Here is a 20693-nt window from a genome sequence, read left to right as displayed (position 1 = left end):
TGGAGCCCCTAAGGAAGTCGGGGGTGACGCAGGTCCCTCCAGTGTAAGCAAACAGCCTTCAGTGTAGGGCAGGAGTTCTGTTGCCGCAACCCTGCACAACAGAAGCACTTTGACACTATTTGCAAAATCCAAAGATAAGGAGCCCCGTTGCCTTTCCTTTCTACAGTTGTTAGATATAGTTGAGGGTCTAGAGGGACAGTACATTAGGCTGCACTTGTGGACTCTTGAATTCAGATTGCCAGGACCAAAACCCAGATTCACCAGTCTGTGAACCTTGAGTAAAACCTAGAAGCTGTGGGCTTTTACTTATAAAGTGAGAAAAGAATCACACCCCAAGAATTGTACAGATCAGAGAAGGTGAGTCATTTGTTGTCTAGCACAGCAGGGGCTCAGTAAATTTGAGATAGCAGTAGCTTTTCCAGCCTTTCTTTCCCTAATTCCTTAAAGCATTACTTTTAGTTCTAGTTAGAGACATGGCAGTGACCTTGTTTTAAGTTATTTGCTAAGTCACCTATGTTACACATCAAATAGAAGTTATAATACATATCAGAAATTGAGCACTTCCTGGGATAATTGTTTATAAATATAGCCATTGTCTAAATAAAACAATTCATGGTACTTTAAATAATCGAAGTGTCAGTCCAGAATGCTTCAGAATAGTATGCTTGATGGGCACCAGTTAGAAATAGTTTTTGTGAATTTTAAAAACAGATTTTTCTTTATTTTTTTTTCTTTTATAGATGATGCTGAAATACAAAGATAAAAAGTGGTACCAGTTCTGACAACCAGAATCCAATAAGTCTGACTTTAACCAGAAGGAAAAGAAAATTTCCTTGTTGATGCCATTGATGTATTTGGGAAAGATAACATAAAAGGGATGCACAGTGCTGAAAACTTCTTTCCCAGCACAATCATGCACTGTTTTACCTCAGTCAAATGGCTTTAACTGAGAAGAATTCACATGCGTGCAAACTGGAGCAGATGGTATACGCTGGCTATGAGCTGACAAACGGAGAAGTAAGCAGGGTCACACTGACAGATGAACACACAAAGAACGTTGAGAAGTGCTGGAGGGTGCTCCCTTGGATCATCCCTGTATTAAACTTTCAGATGCCAAAAGATTTTGTGCCATTGTATCTGCCATGAGTGTTTGATCCAATGTGGGGAGAGGCTATAAATCAGCAGTTATAAGTCCTAACTGGTCACATTTGTGTCTGGATTGTATTAGGAACAGCTGTCTGGACTCGCCCTCTCTCAAGTAGACTGGTCATCAGTGTCATTGGTGAAAGAGCAACAAACTGTCCCCTTATCTTTAGACTCTGCTGAATGGTGGGCTTTACGTAATCAAAACGTATACATAGCTCATGTATGGGGATCCTGTTCTGTTCTTGTTAATCATATAATTGTGTTCAGTTCTTATTTTTTTCAAAAGCAAAACAAGGTGATACATCACTTTTCATCGAAAAGTGTAACGCATGACTGAATCGCTCATCTTCTGAGTTTCCATGTAGTGGCCATGCGGTGTGGAAAGTAAGAAAACCTCCATTGTGGTGAGGAGAATTCTTCAATGTCTTTTGTCCTCGTTCACATCAACTCAGCTAAGGGTAGACTTGACCAAAACTGTTACTGGTTAAATTTGTAGAAAAGTTAAAATTGGCTAAGTTTTTAATTTTGCTTGAATTTTTATAAAATGTTTAACCAAATGTACCCTTGCGTTATTTAATTAAAATTGCTAAAACAACAGTGTTTTATCATTTCAGTTAAGTGCTCAGCTCCCTTTAAAACTCTCCTTTGTGTGCTGACAGTGTCAGCACACTCAGGTGATGAACCGTTTAATCTTAGTGCACATGCCACCGCATGGGAAACTGCAGGTGTCTCTTGTGTGAGTGCTCAGGAGCCCAGTCTGATGACCTACAAAACACCCTATAGAAACACATCACACCTGCACATGTCCTTTCAGATACTAAAGGCAAAAAGAAAGGAAAGTATGTTCACTTTGGTGACCAAGTTTTTTCCGTAATGAAGAGTGATGGGCATTGCGTGGCAGAGGACACTGAATGATTGGTTCTTGCAGTAGCAGGAAAGCACAGAAAGCAAGCAGTCTGGAGGGCAGAGCCAGGGCCTGCAGCTGTGAGAGCCACAAAGGAAGAAGGGAAGGGAAGGGAGCAGGAACTTTACATATTGTCTTGTGTGAAAGTCTGTGCTGGGTCCTCACGAATGAGCAGAGCACAATTTGGGAAGCGTGGTTGTTTTTTATTCCATGTGATGAGTAAAGTTCTGTGTAAGATATCTTCACTTTTCAGTCAGTCACTGACCTGTTTCTCTTTCATTAATAAATCTTTTGTTTACATTTTATAACGTGCACTACTGGATATAAAAGTTTACATCAAAGTTTAAATAGCATTGAGTAAGGGTTAAATATCTGTGATAAAGAGAATTGATCAAGGTAAAAATGTTTTTAAACTATAATTGTTTTTAAAAGTTTCTGAATCTGTAGAAAGTGAAAAACACATTTCTGTTTCATGTCCGTGCTCTGAACATTTGGCAATTTACAAATTGCTTAATTTGCATTATATATTGTTCATTAAACCCATGTTCCATGATACTTCATTGGAAGGATTGGGTTCCTTTTTAGAGGTATAGTTTTATGAGTATCAATAGTCATAAAGAGTTTTAAAAAGTCAAAAAGTACTAAGTAACCTGATGCACTGCTGACTGTGTGAAGCCTCCGCTGTTTAGGCTGTTGTATTGTTTGTACATCGTTTCCTTCTACAGTCATTTAACTGCTGTATGTGAGAGGACTCAAAGTTGTAATTACTGATAGCGAAGTAGATGCGTTTACCAGAGCTGCATTTCGTAAGAACATCTTAACCTACGATTTTAGACTCTTTGTTTTTTCAAATTAGCCTACACAGTGTGCACAAGCTAAGTGGTTAGGACTAGAAAGTCCAAAGTATTTTTTGAATAAGAAAATGAGCTTCCCAGAGCTGTGCTTGATTCCTTAAAGGTGACCAACCCAGAGAGTTGGTTGGAGTCTGAGATGGCCTGCCTACCCCCAACCCACTCCTGTCTTTTTGATGCAAAAAGCAGTAGTCACCAGCAAGCCAAAGTTTCAGGAACTGTGACAATAACAACAGCAGAAAGGTCAAAATAGAAAATATCAGAAAATGAAAATCTGTGTGTGTGTCTATGTGTCTATTCTCTACCCTCATTTGTCTTTGATTCTGAAATTCATGTATTCCTCAATTAACCTTATTAATGAGAAGAGATTTCTCTGTATATACCACATACCCAATTCATTTCCCAAACTAAAATCAGTCCCTGTTTGCTTAGAATGTTGTTATTTGAAGTATTGTATTTTGTCAAAATCTTTCTGTTTAAAATATGGCATTACCTTAACACTCACTCACATTTCAGCTGTACTATTTCAAAAATTGGTTATAGATTAAAAAAACAACAACTGTTCCTGATTTGAGGTTCATAGAAAAAAATACTGCTATGTACATCTGTCATTCCTTGCAATTATACTGCACTGTCATCAAGAGCATTACGTTGATAATTTGCTTAGGACTTTGTGTTGGTTCTTCTGAATTTAGTTCAGATAGATATTTGAGTGTTTGAAACCAGCCTGAAAGTACACATATGTTTAGAGCGAGGGAGATTCTGGAAGACAGGTAAGGAAGGAAGCTGTTCCAAGTTTTATCTTAAGTTCTGTATTCAAATCATCTGTGCTTTGCTCAAGGCATTTTGCATGTGACATTAGTAAAGCTATCTCCAAAGGTTTTTTGTTTTTGTTTTGTGGCAAAGATTTATTTTAACTTGGGGGATTTTATTTATTTGTTTCTGCAAAATAAAGAGCACTGAACTTTAAACTTGAATTTTTCTGCACTTTTTTAGGTAATGACTTTTTATTGTCATTTATTTAATCTGCACTTTTTGGTTTAAATCAAGTGATATGTGTGTATAAAGCATACCAAAATCATGACTATGCTATGCTGCTAGCTGCACCTGAAACCAATCAGTTTTAAAACCTTTAATAGGGTTTTATATAGCTTTTAAATATTAAAAACAAATGAGATTATTTGCTGTATTTTTCGGTGTTCTTGGTCTTTGTTGCGGCACTTTCAGAGTTGTTTTAAAATCACACAGTAACATGTTATATTTATACACTGCTAGAAAGTATACTTTTAGTTTTAGATGAATTTTTATAAATGGTCTCTTTAATTTTAAAAATGGTGAACTTGTTAAGTCAAAGTACTTAAAAAGTATGTATATTATCCATACAAAAAGTTAAGTTTTACGCTTCTAATAAGAAATACTGGTATCTCATATCGAGATACAATTAAGTTTTAAAAGGTCATGCATCATTGAAAAGTTGTCACACAATGACAAGATACAATTATATAGTTTTTAAAAAACCCTCTGCTGAATATTTTCAAATATTGATTTTATTTTAAGGTGAACTATCCACAATAGTAATTTCTAGAACTTTTTCCATAGCTTCAGCTTGCTGTTGGATGCTTATCTTAGCTATTGTTTTAATATATATATATATATATATATATATATATATATATATATATATTGAAAATGGTTTTCCAGATATTTTTCTTCTACCTTTTTTAAAAATAAATTTCCAAAAATGGAAACAGAGTTTATGTATTTTTGTCAATGAAGGTTTTCTTTTTATTTTGTAGTTTATAGAATTTGTTCCTTATCAGTTTGATACTTAATCAATACTCCCAGGCTTTTTTAAGCTATCTTTACTCCTATGTAGCCAGTGACCCTTCTGGTTTTCTGTTTTGCCTTTTCTTTTCGGTGTTTGTTCTGCCTTGAGATGGATGCCCAAGAGTGCTTCTGATTTGGAAATGAATGTGCAGCTCCGGGCCTTTGTCGGATGCCCCTCCTGACCTGCTCATGGAGCACTGTGGCAACCCTCTGCCTTGAATGCTGTGAGGGTGCAGTGGGCATAAAGCAGTTGTCATAAAGGAAAGGGGCAAAACTGTAGCTGAGATTTTCTGAGGAAGCAAATCATTTATTAACATCACAATTCTGGCTCTGAAATTACTAGCCAAGTTCATTTATGAATCTAGTGGCATTTCCAGAGCTGCTTAAGGTGTTCCTCAGAAGAAACGTTAATGTGCTTCTGCCAGTGTTTTTCAGTGAGGCACATAGTTTAAAATAAAATTTTATCATCTATAAAATGTAAATAAATAGTGTCAATTCATTGTAGGTCACTTGACTCAGGTGTAGGCTAATTGTTTTATGTGAGTTTCAGGTTTTGACTTTTTTTAATACTATTTGTATTTTGTTATCTAAACTTTGCTCCAGTTGAAGAGTGTACTGAATTTCAAACAAACCTAACCTATCAGTGGGAAGTAATGCAAAGATAAGAAATAGTGGCTTGGTTTCTTTTTCCTTTCTTTTTTCTTTTTTTGTAAATAGTAATGTGATACTTTAGGTGTGCTCAACATGGGAGCTAGAATCAGGGCTGGGGAATACTTCTAGTTACACCTTTGGCTCATTAGAAATGTGTTTCAAAAACAATTCTAGAAGAGACAGATTTAGTTCCTAGCATCGTCTGCACTAAGGGCCAGCATGCTTGATCCTCAGTGCTGCCTGTGCCCACACCATTCGCACTGTCCAGCTCCTGTATTTCCTCGTTCTGTTTGCTCGGTCCAGTAACTGTCTCCAAGACGATTACTGGAGTATGCTTTCGGAGTACATTTTTTAAATTATCTGTGAACTGTTTTGTTTTTTAAGACGTACTATTGAAACACTAAAAATGTTTTCAAACTTTCTAGTTATTTTGCATTTCTGTAACATACCAGGAAAAAACTGTCATCACAGCAAAAAGGTTCAAAATTAGGTAATGAAATATTTTTGTAAATAAATACCGTAAGTTGGTATTTTAAGAATGTATTACAAGTTAATGTTTCTGGAAAATGTTCATATATATGTATATGAATGTCTCTGCTGAAGGGCTCTGATTGGGCGAAATAAAATAATCTCTACTGAAACAAAAAAAAAAAAAAAGAAAGCCCTTTTTTGGAAATTTGTGTTAATATTTTTCTGAATTGTAGAAATAACATATTAGTTGAAGAAAATAAACCAAAGAGAGAGAGAGATTGTCACATTTTCAAAGATAGGCTAATAGATCTTGAGACCACAGACATTGAAGTAGGATTCCTGTTGAAAGTTGCCTGGGCAGCCACATGGCAGGTGGGTGGGCTGGAATGGAGACAACAGCTAGATCTAGACGCACACAAATAACCCAGGAGTCTGATTAAAATACCAACCCTGAGTCAGTAAGTATATACAAGCAGGGGTCTGAGTTGACATCCTGACAAACACCTCCCAAAACACACTGTTGGTCTGTGGAGCATCCTTTGGATAGTGCAGTTAATGCATATTTCCATAGTTAGCATTTGCTGATTGATTGTCAGTATCGGTGTGTAACTACTTGTACCAAGAATAATCATCCAATCAGTGGATCTAAAATAAAGTCTCTCAGGAAATGAATGATGAGGCCATTCTCATCCTGGTTTCTGGTAGATTTCTGCCTCTTCAGGTGATAATACAACTGTTCCACATGGGGGCAGTCACGCCTTGAACAGAAGTTCTTACAGTGCTATTTACAGGAAGAATTGCTTTCGTGGTAGATTCTTTTTATCTGAAAACTTATGCAACACATCATTTTATGTTACTACACAGTAATAGGGATCATTTCACATTGCTCTGACTGATTATTGGAAGTTTAATACTTTCATACTTGAGTAAAAATTCAAAAGATTTCCTTTTGACTCTGGCCATGTCTTCTTAGGGTAACTATTTGAGTGTGTCCTGTGTAAGTGGTGCATGTCACTCAGTACTCTGGGTAGAAATACACTCATTATTCTGACTGTTCCTAGGAGGCTAGAGGAAGGCTCAAATTTTCTTCCATTTAAAGATAATGCTGTTTGCATTTTCGGTTTGCAGTTTCTGTATCAAAAGCTGCTTTCATAGAAGCTGATAAAATGTATGCTGTTTAGAAGAGTTATGTTAGAGTTCTCTGAGTTATTTTCAAACTTTCTGTATTTTTCTTATCCTTTCTGGCCTAATCACAAATTTAAGACAAAATTAAGGCAGGAAATACATTTTATAAGTAAAAACAAAGTTTCAGACAGAAAAAGAATATTAACAAAGAAGTGTGAAGACTTCGCTTAACAGGAAGCTGGAGTTCTGAGTTAATATTGTTTATATCTTTTTTCAAATACAAGACCCCCTGAGTTCTGTCCGTGCTGACTTCCCACCTCACTCTGCTCCTTTATGTCTGTCATCCCCGACTGTCATGCCCCTCACCCCAACTCACAAATGCTTTACAATTCAGTGAATTGGTTTTAAGAAAACACTTCTTTGCTTATTTAGTAGAAAATACTACAAATTCCCTTTCAAGGGAACTTATTCTTAAATACTGGATAAATTTGCAAGTATGTTTTTATGAACATAATGTGATCCCCACTGCTTGCAACATCCAGACACTCAAAATCTACAGCAATAAACCAATTAAACCTACACTGGATTGGGCTAACGTAACAAGCACTGGAGACACTCTGTACTGTGGAAAACTGTGCCACTGCCAGCAGACCTCATCTGAGCTTCCTCTGTAGGAGTCAGACAAATCATGTCCGAGTGTCCAAATACAAGATTCCAAGAAATACCGGTATTGAATACTAAACTACAAGAGTACTCTTCTAAAGGTATACTCTCCATGATTCTTTAACCATGACGTGACTATAAGTGCCATTAGATTAAGGCATTATGCTCAAATCTGAGCATGATGATTTAATGGAAAAGCAGCTAAGTGCAGACTGCTGGACCACTGACCCTGTCCCTCATCAGAGTTTCTGTACAGGAAGCATGGGGAACGGGGGGCAGGCATGAGAATTCATATTTTTCAGAAGTTTCTAGGTGGGTTAGTATGCTACTCCAGACCACATGGCGGACCCTGACCTAGAGCCATGCTATAGAAATAGTTTCATCTATTACAGATAATCAATATAACATCTGAACCAATACAACAGATATATGAATGAAAGCAATTGGCACACCTCATCATACATACACTATATAAAATCCTAACAACTTGTAAAATATTCCCAAGGCGGGGACAGACTGTCCTCCCCTTCAAGCGCTCACCATTACTCTGACCAGGGCTTTAACATCTGAACCACTTGCCAGAGGAAGACACAACTCGCGTATGTTTCCATCCAGTGAAACTGATAATATGGCCCTAAATGCCACACCATGAACCACACTTGAAAGTGTACAGATCAGTTCTGTTTAAATTTGAGTAGTTGGATTTTTGGTGCATTTTGCATAGATTCTTTTAAATGCATTCTATAAAAATTCTTAATTTTTTATAGAGTTTAAATCTAATATATATGTTATAACCTTACTAAAGATCTTTATATTTTCCTGATAACTAAAACTCAAAATATAATTTTTGGCTAATGGGCAAATGAATATGCCTAGGCTTTCATTAGTTAACAGTGGGGGCCTATGTGTGTGCAAATGCCAAGCCCATCAACCTGCTTGTGCAAACCCAGATTCTATTCTAAGCTTGTCACTTATACTAAGGACCCTGCAAGTCCCAGCCTCCACTGCTCTGAGTATAGTTTCATTAACTGTAAAACTGTTATCCAAGGACTGGCTTTACTTACTTCACATGGGACCCTCTAAAGATCATTAGAGGAACAGAATTTAGATATTGGAAATTATATTTTCAAAGTGAATGTTTTGTGCATGTGTGTGTATGTGTGTGCATTCATGTGTGTGTGTGTTTGTGTATGATGTTTATGAGATGCCCACTGAGGCCAGATGAGGGCGTTAGATCCCCCGGAGCTTTAGTTACAGTTATGAGCCATGTGACATGGATGCTGGGACCCAAACTCTTCAGAGCAGGAAGCACTGTCAACTACTGAGCCTTTTCTCCAGCACCCAGGCCTTACCTTAAAAGCAATAATTCTTTAGAAGCTCTATGAAAGAAATTAAGTTCCAAACTCGGAGGAGTGAGTAGCAGTGTATCAGGATCATCAAATCAGTATTAGTCCAGCCATGGTCCTACGGCCATGATCAGGTCATATAGTCACGGCCATACAGCCACGGTCGGAATCAAAACCATCAATTCTATTCAAGGATTCAGGATAGAGGTGTGACCAACACAAACCACAATTCATACTAACAAAAAGGTGCTCATCACTGACATCCTGATTTTCAGAATGTTTAAATGAGAAAGGGCATCTAAAATAAGGTACAGGCTCTCTGTAAATCTTATGTGTTACAGGTTTTGCTGTGTGTCCCAGGCTGGCCTCTAACGCCTGCACCTCTGTGTCCACATCATGAGTGCTGGGATGGGATAAAAGGCATTTTCCACACTCTTCTAGCTTAATGGAGTCTTTTTAAAATTGAATTCTTAGAAGTTGCTAAGAGTCTAATCCACAACTTCCAAATTGGTTCTCACTGCCCTCTTCCTTTTGAATGTTAGTCACCAAATACCCCTGAAGACTTCCAAGTGCCAAGACCTCCAGCTTGCTCCTTTCCTTTCTCCCTAGACTACAGCTTCTGTATCTAAATTAGGAATAGTCCAAGCTCTCTCCAGAAGCTCAGGCAAGAGCTGCTGCTGGGCTACCTCTGAGCGGTTGGGCACTTGAGGGCACTTTCTCTCTCTCTCTCCGATGAACCGGTGCCATCGTGGGGTGGAATTTCCTCTGCCTTCAAAGGGGATCTTCAGCCTTCTCTTCTTCCTATTGGTTCCACCATTGAACCTCTTTATAGGTAACCCACATGGGCCAGGAACCAGCTCAGACAAAGCCCTGTTCTGTTTCTCTACCCTGAGAGAAAACCCTCTATGTAGTTCTTATATAGGGCAGAATGTGTTTTTCTCTCTGTGAACATACAATCTGCCTGGACTTAGAACCATGCTTTTCTCTGCTTTTATGGAGTCCAAACACTGACTTTCCCCCTCTTCCACCTACCCCCACCCTTCCTCCTCTTTCTTCTCCTCCTCTTCTTGAATTTTTAAAGGCTCTTTGCTGTTTAAACTGATATTTCTCAAAAAGCACTTTTCCCTCAGAACGGTCATCTGAATCGTGAACTCTAAAAATCCATTTTGAAGTTCAGTTACCAGCTTTTGTTGTTGGCTTACTTGTTTTGGGTCCTTGAGACACAATTGTGCCATGTAAAACAAGTTGGCCCAGAACTGTGGGCCATCCTAAATGCTGGCATTTCAGAGGAGTGTGCCACCACACTGGACTCCAGCTATTTTTATTCCACTAATAATTATTGGCACTAAGATGTGACACTCTGTTTTTAAACTTGGAGATGAAGACATGAACTAGATCAAGACCCTTCCTGAAACTTGCACACAATGACGGTGGCATTCTTTTTTAATGTCCTCTTCTTCAGTGATAACACTAAATCCAGAGCAAAAAGGAAGACTAGCTGCCAGCACAAGAAAACAAGGGCATTTGTTTTTGAGGAAGGTGGGGAATAAAGCATAGAATCTTATCCCTGGTGTATGCTCGCTCTGCACCTGTTTCCCTTCCTGCATATGCCTCCTTAGTCACCACTGTACACTCTGCCCAACAGTCATTCTCAGTCTCTTGCTTTCCTCCGTGAAGCTTGATTCCACCTCTGCATCTTGAGTTAAAAGTTGCTACTTCTCACTGGTGCGTATCTTCCCTTTCTAGAATATTCTCTTTCAGCTCCAGTTTAGCTGCTTCTCCCCTAAACACCTCACACTTCTCCTGTGACCTTGATTCTTTGACAATGTGGCCCCTTCTCAGTCACCCATATGTTGCTGTCCTTTGTGGACATTCCTTCCTGCCCTCGGAGCTCATGCTGTCAGTTTTCTGTTCTTTTTAGTCATACCTGGAACACTCTTTCTTTTACTAATTTTTTTTTTTTTTTTTTTTTTACAGTCAGGCTGCAAAGCCTTTTCTTCTTGAAAGCTTTCTATAGCCAGAGTGATTAAGTGCTTTCTCCTCTCTGCTACAACAAGCATTTCTTGCTACTGGTAATTGAGTCCTTATCTCAGTGTGGCCTAACTTGTCCACATACAACTTGTTCTCTGAGCTCGGCAACAAAAGAGACTGTTGTCTGTCTTTGTCACACCAGCATCTATCTACCAAAATGCCTGTCACATAGAAAGTGTTCATTAGTATTTGTTGATAAAGTGTCATAATTCAAGAGTTCTTTTTCATGTTTGTTTACACTAAGAAGTCATCACAATATCTGTGTGAACAAAAAGCTTTATATTTTATTATCTATATTTCAGCCACAAATGTTTAGTAGCTGCAGATATTTTGCCTGGAATTTCTCAATAAATATAAAATTATGTTTTATTTTAAACTTAACATTTGAAGGCTGTCATACTTCTGATGATTCTAAAGCCTGAAATTTTTATTTTCTTTAATTTTAATAATAGTTCTCACTTGCTATATATGTGAATGCATTTTTAATTAACTCCCTTTTGAGGCCTTTGTGGGTGCTACTGCATAGAACCATGTGACCCCACGTGGCTATTATGGACTCTGCCTCAGCCATGAAGACCCTTGACATTAATCCAGAGCAGACACCAAGTCTTCTTTGGAATCTGGAAGATGATAGAGCCAAGACTCACCTTATGGTGTCAGAGGACATGTAGAAGCCTGCTGACAAGTTGCTTTAGCAACCTTCCTCTGAAATGATTTGCAGACATTTAAGGAACCTAGCATAATGCTGCCTTTGGGTTGAGTTCAGGGCAACAGGTGCAGTAAGTAAGATGTGTTTACGCTGCAGGGGCTTAAAGTGGCCTATGTCAGAGAAGGGCAGGAAAGGACAGGAGTGAACGCGAGAAGGCCGGTGAACTCTGTAGCCAACCTCTTCAAAATATTATTCTTAAAAAAACACTCAGAGAAGTGCTTTAAGGCCACATATACAGTAAACCATATAGACATAAAGTGAAAGCCAGGAAAGAGATTGAAGATCTTGATGAAGTTCCATTGTGATGAACCCTGTGATCACAGAGGCTCACTGGAGCCTGAGTGCAAAACCTGAGTAAAGCCTTCCAGCAGCTTTTCCCCGCCCTTGCCATCCATCTTGAGAATCAATGAGGTGCTTAGCAGGATGAATGACAGAAGGTTTTACCCTGGACCTGACAAGACCTACATTTATAAGATGATGCATCACAAAGAGAGCAAAATTGCTAACTTAACGCATGTTAGACGTGCCCTTTCCATGGAAGCTAATGGAGTACCTCAGTATTTACCAATCACAGAAGTAGTTTGTGAGAAACTAAATTTCCAACAAGAATTATGCACACCTGTGGACTAGCTACGGCGTTTGGCTGGAGCCAGCTATTACCTGTAGAGGACACACACACACACACGCACACGTGTGTATGTACAAAGTGTGAGGCTCTAGTGGCATATTTTTATCATACTATTTAACGTCTTAGTTTGTGTGTAGATTTTCTGTTGCCTTAAAAGAAAAAGAATGTAAAAGCTTGTTGCAGGCAGTTACTTAGATGCAGAATTTAAGCAGCTTTGAGTCTGGAGTGGCTTTGTGAATGATGGCTGGAGCACGCATTTGTATGAGGACCAGTTTTCCATCCTGAGGTGGAGAGAAGGCTTATGTTGGCTATTAGAATAAGTCTGCGGTGGTTTGCCCAGCTATGTTGCCTTTGATATTGTCCTCCTGGTGGTCTTCGAGATTTGATCCGTCCACATGAACCTTATTTGTTCTGCAGACTTAGAACAAATGAACCAATTTTTCAAGTAGTGTCTATTATTAGATCCCAAAATCTTCCCCAAGCCCCATATTCTAAAACAAGCTATATTATTTTATATTCTGTATTGTGTATATACATTTAATGTGACATTAAAATTGCCTCCGTGTTTACTGATGTGCAAGCCAAATACAGGAGTCAAAGGCGTGAAATTAGGCAGTGCCAAGTCAAGTAGCATGATGGTTAGAAATACCCTATCAGAATCACATTTTGTGTTGGTTTGAGTGGGAGTTTGCCACTTGGCTATCAGACTGATCTAATGCGCACTAGGAGGAACAGCTAAGTGCAGCTCTATGGATGAGAATCTAACAATGCAATCCATAGCAGAACCAGCTTAATATTATTGCTTCTTTTGTCTTTTTCCTGTCTTCAGCCCTTGGACTAGCATCACATGAAAACACCTGAGATTTCCATCTAAAATGTTAGTGTAAAGGCAAAAATAGAAACTGAAGTGGTGAAAATAACAAGAAACGAGGCCCGGGTACTGGGATAAAGGCATTGCTAGTCTTGAATAAGCATCACTCTGCAAGCGTTTTAGTTTGCTTCTTGATGCTGTAATAAAAATACCTTGACCAAAGCAACTTAAGGGAGAAAGAGTTGGTTTGGGCTTCATAGCTCCAGAGGGAGAAGAGTCTGGTATAATGGGAAGGCATGGCAGCAAGAAGCAAGAACAGGAAGCGGAGAGACGTGAAGCAGCTAAACACGTGAAGCAGATGTAGGGAGCTGGAAATAGGGCAAAGCTCTGATCTCTCAAAGCTCTCTGCTACTGATCCCCCCAAGGCTTCACTTCCTAAACCTCCTAACAGTGCCACCAACTGAGGAGCACGTGTTCAAATTCATGAGCCTATGGGGGCGCATTTCTCATTCAAACCGCCACAGCAGACAAGGAGATTAAGCTGTGTTGTTGGCGGGGTGGCAGTGCAGTGTTCTAATTACAAGGTGATTTGGCTTGGGTGGAATATTTTTTTTTCAAAATATTTTCTAAAAACATCATTAGTTATAGTTTTTAAAGTCATGGTTTGTCTCCACGCGTAATATTGTATGTTTTATTTGTGATTATAATTGATACTAAGTGCTTGAGAGAGATTATTTGTGCATGGGACTGTAGTGCCAATGGAGGCCAGAAGATGGCGCATAATCTAGAGTGAGCCGAGGATGTGAGCTGCCCAGAGAGCGTTTCCTGGGCACCAAACTCAAGTTTTCAGCAAGAGCAGTGTTCACTCTGAACAACTGATCTATAACGTCTCTCCAGCCCCTAAATGAAATAATTTAAAAATGTCACTACTGTTGTTGCAAGAACAAAATCACGGAGCAACCAGATAAAGTTAGGACTTCAAGCCTCCAGATGAAAAACCACTGACACCAAGAACAAAGCCCTGTGCTCGCCAATCACGAGGTAAAAACCCTCATAGCTAAGATTAAAGATGCTTAGAGAAAAATCCAAAGTGACAATCGCCCCAGGCTTCCACTCAGGAAGAACCTCTTTCTGCCCCACGGCTTCTTTCTCGTTACCCACAACACCCTTTCTTTTCCATGCTGGACCTCCTCCTAGCTAAACGCTCTGCTTCCTGTGCCCTTACATGTTTAGCTCTTTCTCATCTCTTGAGACTCAGTATAAATGTGCTGCTCTCTAATAAACCTTTCCTGGAACTTGTAAGATAGCCCAGTTGGCAAGGAAATTGTTTTGCAAACATAGGAATGCAAGTCTGAGTCCCATGTTGAAAGAAAGAAAGAAAGAAAGAAAGAAAGAAAGAAAGAAAGAAAGAAAGAAAGAAAGAAAGAAAGAAAGAAAGAAAGAAAGAAAGGAAGGAAGGAAGGAAGGAAGGAAGGAAGGAAGGAAGGAAGGAAGGAAGGAAGGAGAAAGAAGGAAGGAGGGAGGGAGGGAAGGAGGGAGGGAGGGAGGAAAGGAAAGAAGGAAAGGAAAGGAAAGGAAAGGAAAGGAAAGGAAAGGAAAGGAAGAGGAAGAGGAAGAGGAAGAAAAAGAAAAAGAAAAAGAAAAAGAAAGTTAATAAATAAAAGCCTGTTGTTGCCTGCTCTATTGTTAAATCCACAATGGGGCCAGACACAGATTAGTTACTGAGGAGACCCAGGTCTCCTGAGACATGATCCAGTTTAACTTGGATGGAGAAAGGGGTGTTAAAATGTGAAGGAGCTTTGCGTTTTAGCGAGTCACATGTGATACAACCCCTGATGCCTTCACTTTTGGAGCAGGAATGATAAGATCTCCTGTGAGGCTGCTGAGAGGAAAAGTAAATGATTTATAAACAGAAGCCTAGCCCTCTACAAACAAGCCACCCTAAGAAAATTGGCCTCTGCGTCCCCAGTATCCTTAGTCATAAAATTAAAGCAATTAAATCAATAGTATTATACTCTAGTTGGGCAAAATTTAACTGTCTGGTGTTTATGAGGAATCAGAATGCTTCCTCTTGTTGGTGATACCTCATTTTCCTATTTTCTTAGCTAATGAATTCCTCTGGTTAATTTGTATGTTGAATTACAAACTATAGAGGCATTAATGAGAGTCAAGGCCTTCAATATGTAGGAGGAAGGGCTGACTGCTTCCTAAAACATACATAAAGGATGTAAGTGTGTAAGGTCACCCACCTTCCCAGGACTGAGAAGCCGGTCAGGAACACCAGCCAGCTCCGCCAGCAGACACTTTGTTATGAGCAGATCCTGTGCATCCTCAGCACAGGACTAAACCCTGGCTTCATCAGTTTGGCATTGCAAGACCAATAGCCCTAAGCTGTCTTGATAGAATTTGTCTTCAGAGATATTCCCAAGGATCTCCTAAAGATGCCTATTAGTTCCGGGATCAGCCCTATTTGCTCTTGTTCAAACCAGGGCTTTCCAGGGCTTTCCAGGGCTTGCACCTCCACAGTCAAGGCATTTTTCACATAAGGAAAAGAAAAATCTGCAACCACCAAAAGCTCTAAAAAAGTAACTGTTATGCTGTCCAAGCCTTTGGGTCCAGGAGTGACAACGGTCACTTCTTGCCACTTCTGGCCTTCTATAAGTCCTCTGGCTCCAAGTGCCAGGTTGGACACACCCACCCCTCACCTTCTCAAAGGCCCAGGGGTAGCATGTAGGCAAATGCTTCCTGGGTGAGTCAAGGGTGGGACTCACATATGTTTGGAACCTAGCATGTTCTTTAGCCATAGAGGCCCAAGGCTTTGTGTTCAAAGATCACCTCTCACAGTTCTTTCTGTTACTAGAATGAGGATAAGACAGAAAGTGTCATGTGATGTACTTGTGGGTGTCTCTAGATGTACTGGGAGGCTTGTCCTGCACTGCAAACTACTCCTCTTCAAAGCTGCAGTCAAAGCAGTCTTTATCCTCCTGCCCAGTTCTCATTCTTCCTCTCCCTGACCCCTTGCTTCCTATGCCCTCATTGTCCAGCCCTCACATGGCCTCACAGGAAGACCCTGTGACTGCAGCAGCTCAGAGCAGCACACCCACATTCTGAATCTCCTGAGCCCTAAGCTCAGCCACTTGTCAGAGCACATTATCATAGAACTTGGAATGCATAAGTTTTAGACCAGTGGTCCCCAACCCTCCAAATGCTGCGAGCTTTAACACAGTTCTTCATGTTGTGGTGACTCCAAACATAAAATTATTTCATTGCTACTTCATAACTATAGTTTGACTACTTTTGTGAATCATAATCTAAATATCTGATATGCAGATGGTCTTAGGTGACCCGTGTTATAGGGTTGCTCAACCCCCCAAAAAAGGTCAAGCAGGTTGAAAACTGTTGTCTTATACAAAAGAGAGAAGTAAGAAATAATGACTAGAAATTATCACAAGAGGACGCTGGGTTTTCTTTACACTGTGAAAATATGCTTCTAAAAGGCATCTATGATAATGAACATCTGTTTTTTAAGTGTGGTAATTCAAACATGATTTGCTGCGGAAAATGGTTCTGGATGAGAACTTGTGGATAGCCTGCAAAGAAAAACTGTCTCAGTAAACAACACAAAGATGATAACCTGGGAAAGCTAAAAGAAGGCGGACAAAAGAGGGAAGGGCAGACCAGTCTCATGTGGGCAAAATAAGAGGTAGATGTTAGGGGTGTGGAGAGATTAAGAAGTGAGAACTAATCAGAAGCCATCTTGATGAAGCGCCTGTAACAACTAGCATTCTAGAAAAGATCCCTGGGTGTAGCAAAGGCTACCCTCAAAATACTGATCTTCCTGCCTCAGCTTCACCAGTGCTGGGATTCCAAGAATGCCTCACTTGGCTTGGCTTTCTCCCTGTTCTTCCTGGCACAGCTTCCCTCCTTCCATTGCCCTGGGCTCCGTTTTTCTAGCATTTTCTATCTGGCATAATATTGCCAAGGTTCACACATGCTGTACACCCCATCATCAACCTATTTTAATTGGCAAATGCTTCACTGTATGAATATATCATATGATGTTTATCCATTCTTTGGTTGAACTTCAGAAGAACTTACGGTTTTGCACTCTTTAGAAATCGGGCTACAAGTTTTTGTGTGACCAAAAGTTTGGACTTGGATATTGTTTGATCAATTTTGTAAAAACAATCAGAAGCCTTGAAAGAGAAATAAGACAATTCAACAATAGCCACAGAAGATTATGATAGCAACTATGAATGGTGCATAGTAAAGCTAGAAATGGTAATAGGGGAATTAAGGGATTTCCATGATGCAAGCAGCTATGCACAGAGTGTTCTAATGCACAGGGTTCCAGGCTCACTGGAAACATTCTCTAGGTTAGGTCATATGTTAAACAATTTTTAAAGCCTCAATAAATTTTAGAAGAGTGAAGCCACAAAGAGTATTCTTCAACTCCAATAAACTGAAATCAGACCTCAGTGGAGGATCTACCAAATTAGTAAATATGTGGGAACTAAGTGGCACACTTAGATAGCTCGTGGGCCAACGGAAACTCAACCTGAAAAGCAGAGATCCCGAAAACATACATACCAGGCACAGAACCCTTCACTAACACAACATGCCACTTTACAAAGCAGGAAAGGCAAGCAGACTGGATCCATTAGAATACACTATAGCTTTAAAATAAGTGACAGTAAAAAAGGTTGGTGGGATGTACAAAGAACTTAGAATTTTGATGTCAGACATGTTGGAATTGGTGCAGCCATTTTTTAAGAAAATGTGAGTTCCTCAAAGCATTAGACACAATTAACACAATTAACAGTTCCACACAGACTACAAAGAAAACTGAAAACTTGTCCAGGGGCTGGAAAGGCAACTCCGTAGTTACGGGTACTTACTGCCCCTGCAGACAGCCTGAGTCCCAGAGCCCATCTTCGGTGGCTCACAACTGCTTATGACCTCAGGCTAAAGGGATCTGATGCCCTCTTCTTGTGCCCTTCATGGACATCTGCACACTGTCACGTAGTCTTACAAGACACATACATATAAAAATAAATTGTAAAATGTTTCCATAAAAACTTGTAGAGGTGTTGATAGCAAGGTCTCTAAACAGTTGAAAAGCCTAAGGTCTGGTCAGCTGAAGAATGGATAATCATTATATGATGTATTCATACAGTGAAACACTTGCCAATAAAAATGGGATAATGAAAAACTGTACAACGTGTGTAACTTCACAATTTTATGCTAAATAAAATGTGTTATGCAAAACTGTCAAATGTTATCACACTTATAAATTATGATCTAAAGCAGTAAGCTCATATGGAATGTTTATCAACATTTGCAAGATGCCAGTGGAAGGAATTCTACAAAGTGATTGGCAATGGGGCTCCTTTGGGAAATGATTAAATGTTTTACAATTAAATAGTGGTAATGATTGAAAAAAATGTGTAAGCACACTAAAACACACTCTAAAGGCTACAATAAGAAAGGCACACTGTGATTCTCATCTGCTTACTGTTCCTGTGGTAAAACATTGACCAAAATCAACTTGAGGTGGAGAGGCCTTATTTGCCTCCGAGGTTCCAGTCCATCATCAAAGGAACCCAGGTGAGGCACGAACAGAAGCAGAATGCTGTCCATCAGCTTCTCCCCCTGCCCTGTTTAGCTACCTTTCTTATACAGCTCAAACCTGCTGAACTAGGGATGCATTGTCTGAAGCAGGTTGGGGACCTTCCTAAGTCAATTAACAAGTAAGAGAATGCATCACAAACAAAGCCGTGGGCCAGTGTGATCTGCCAGTTCTTCACCTGAGAGCTCTGACCAAGTGACGCTGTATGATGTCAGCTAGAGTGGACTGTGACGATTATAGTTTTAAAACTAACAAGGCAAGCTTGCCTTGATTATTTCAACTACTCGTGGCTGGTGATATCATGGGCCCTAGAGAAGAGCCACAACTACAACTTTCCTAACTAGTCTAATTTTTCTAGCTGCTTCCTGATACCCATACAAAAATATAGAACTTACTCCTCACTACCAAAGCTTCTTTTTGCAGCAGACAAATACCAGTACAAAAATCCACAAGTGAAAATAAAATCCACAACTGGTCAAAATGCAGAGAGTAGTAGACTGTGAGGTCCCCATCTCCAACTGATACATCTACAGTGCAACTTCTACACCTAAGTCTCAGAGAGCATTCTGAAACAGAAGGCAGAAAGATCCTAAGAGCCATAGGACCAGGAAGATTGCTGTGAGATAGTGTCTTCTATATATGACAAGAAAATTGCACTCAAAAGTCTCAACAGTATGGTTGCCTAAAGGAGGTCTGCGCAGTGACAGCACCATTTGACTTGCCAACGTGGATAGGGAAATCTCACAAGGCCCCAGTCCTAGATGAACAGCTACGGACAATTAACCACTGCCAAGAAATGGGTAAACCTCCTTAGAAATAACCCCCCATAGGTTATCCAATCTCAATGGCTAACTCTAAACACATATACACATAAATAAACTCAGTGGGTTATATAAATCTGTGTGTACTAATACCTGCATGCCTGTAAACACACATACATACATGTATATAAAATACATATATTTTGTACATAGATGTACATGTTATGTGGCAGACATTTCATCTTTACTCACCCGAGGACCAGCCCATGACAGACCAAAGTAACAACTGCACCACTGTCCAGTTTAGTGAAGTGATGAGATTCTTTAGTTTGGCTTTCTAATGGGAGCATGGGTGATTTCTGACAGTATAGCTGAGTGGGAACTTACACAGAGCAGGGATAACTCAAAAGCACCTACATCACCAAAAGCCTATCTCAACATGGCGGACGACTCCAGAAAACCGCAGCCTCAGGGCTCTGTTAGCAGCTGCCAGGTAGCGCCACAGCTTCTTACCACAGCTTGGTGGGTCAGTCTCCATCCTCACAATGGCTTGTTCCCTTTTATAGTATTAAGATTCTTAATAGTATAAAGTATCAAGAGAGTTCTAACTTTTTAGTTCTCTGGCATCTGTGACCTTCTCTTTACCTCCTGGGGTTTCCAGACTCCATCCCTCCTGGAGCAATTGCTGTAATTTGGAGTGAATTTGGGGATTGAGAAGAACATGCCATTCAGTAATATGTAGCAACAATAATTAAGTGGTTAATATTTTGAGAGGGAGTGGGGTCACCTGGAAGGAACTGGATAGGAAGGTGGGGTGGGGAGTATGTAAATACAGTATCCATGTATGAGAGTCTCAAAGAAGAAAATTAAAAATAGAAGGAAGAAAAAATTGTAGAACCATTAAAGATGCTAAGTATCCAAAGCAATCTTAAACACAAAGATAATATTACCTCATGACTTAAAAAAAAAAAAAGCTAGCCAGGCACAGTGGTCTATGTCTATTATGTCTATACTTTCAGCTCTTTGATGACAGAGGCAGAAGATTCATAGGCTACATTAGTCAGGTCAAAGGCCATCAGACTGTCTCCAGTATCCAAATGTGAAAGTTAGTGTGTGTGTGTGTGTGTGTGTGTGTGTGTG

At 39.7% G+C, this 20693-nt stretch overlaps 1 protein-coding gene across 4 annotated transcripts in view; it reads left to right on the top strand.

The window, feature by feature from the left end:
- Positions 1-3872, top strand: part of Stxbp5 (syntaxin binding protein 5) — a 144687-nt gene extending 140815 nt beyond the window's left edge. For all 4 annotated transcript variants that reach the window (XM_055608057.1, XM_055608056.1, XM_055608055.1 and 1 more), the window contains one exon: positions 741-3872. In XM_055608057.1, coding sequence (XP_055464032.1) covers positions 741-782 — 42 coding nt within the window. In that variant the 3' untranslated portion in view covers positions 783-3872. The remainder of the gene's footprint in view (positions 1-740) is intronic.
- The last annotated feature ends 16821 nt before the right edge of the window (positions 3873-20693 follow it).

Source organism: Psammomys obesus, unplaced genomic scaffold, assembly GCF_907164565.1.
Source record: "Psammomys obesus unplaced genomic scaffold, mPsaObe1.curated_primary_1811, whole genome shotgun sequence".
Taxonomy (NCBI): Eukaryota; Metazoa; Chordata; class Mammalia; order Rodentia; family Muridae; genus Psammomys; species Psammomys obesus.
The sequence above is the reverse complement of the archived record's forward strand: the minus strand, read 5'-3'. Positions and strand labels throughout refer to the sequence as shown.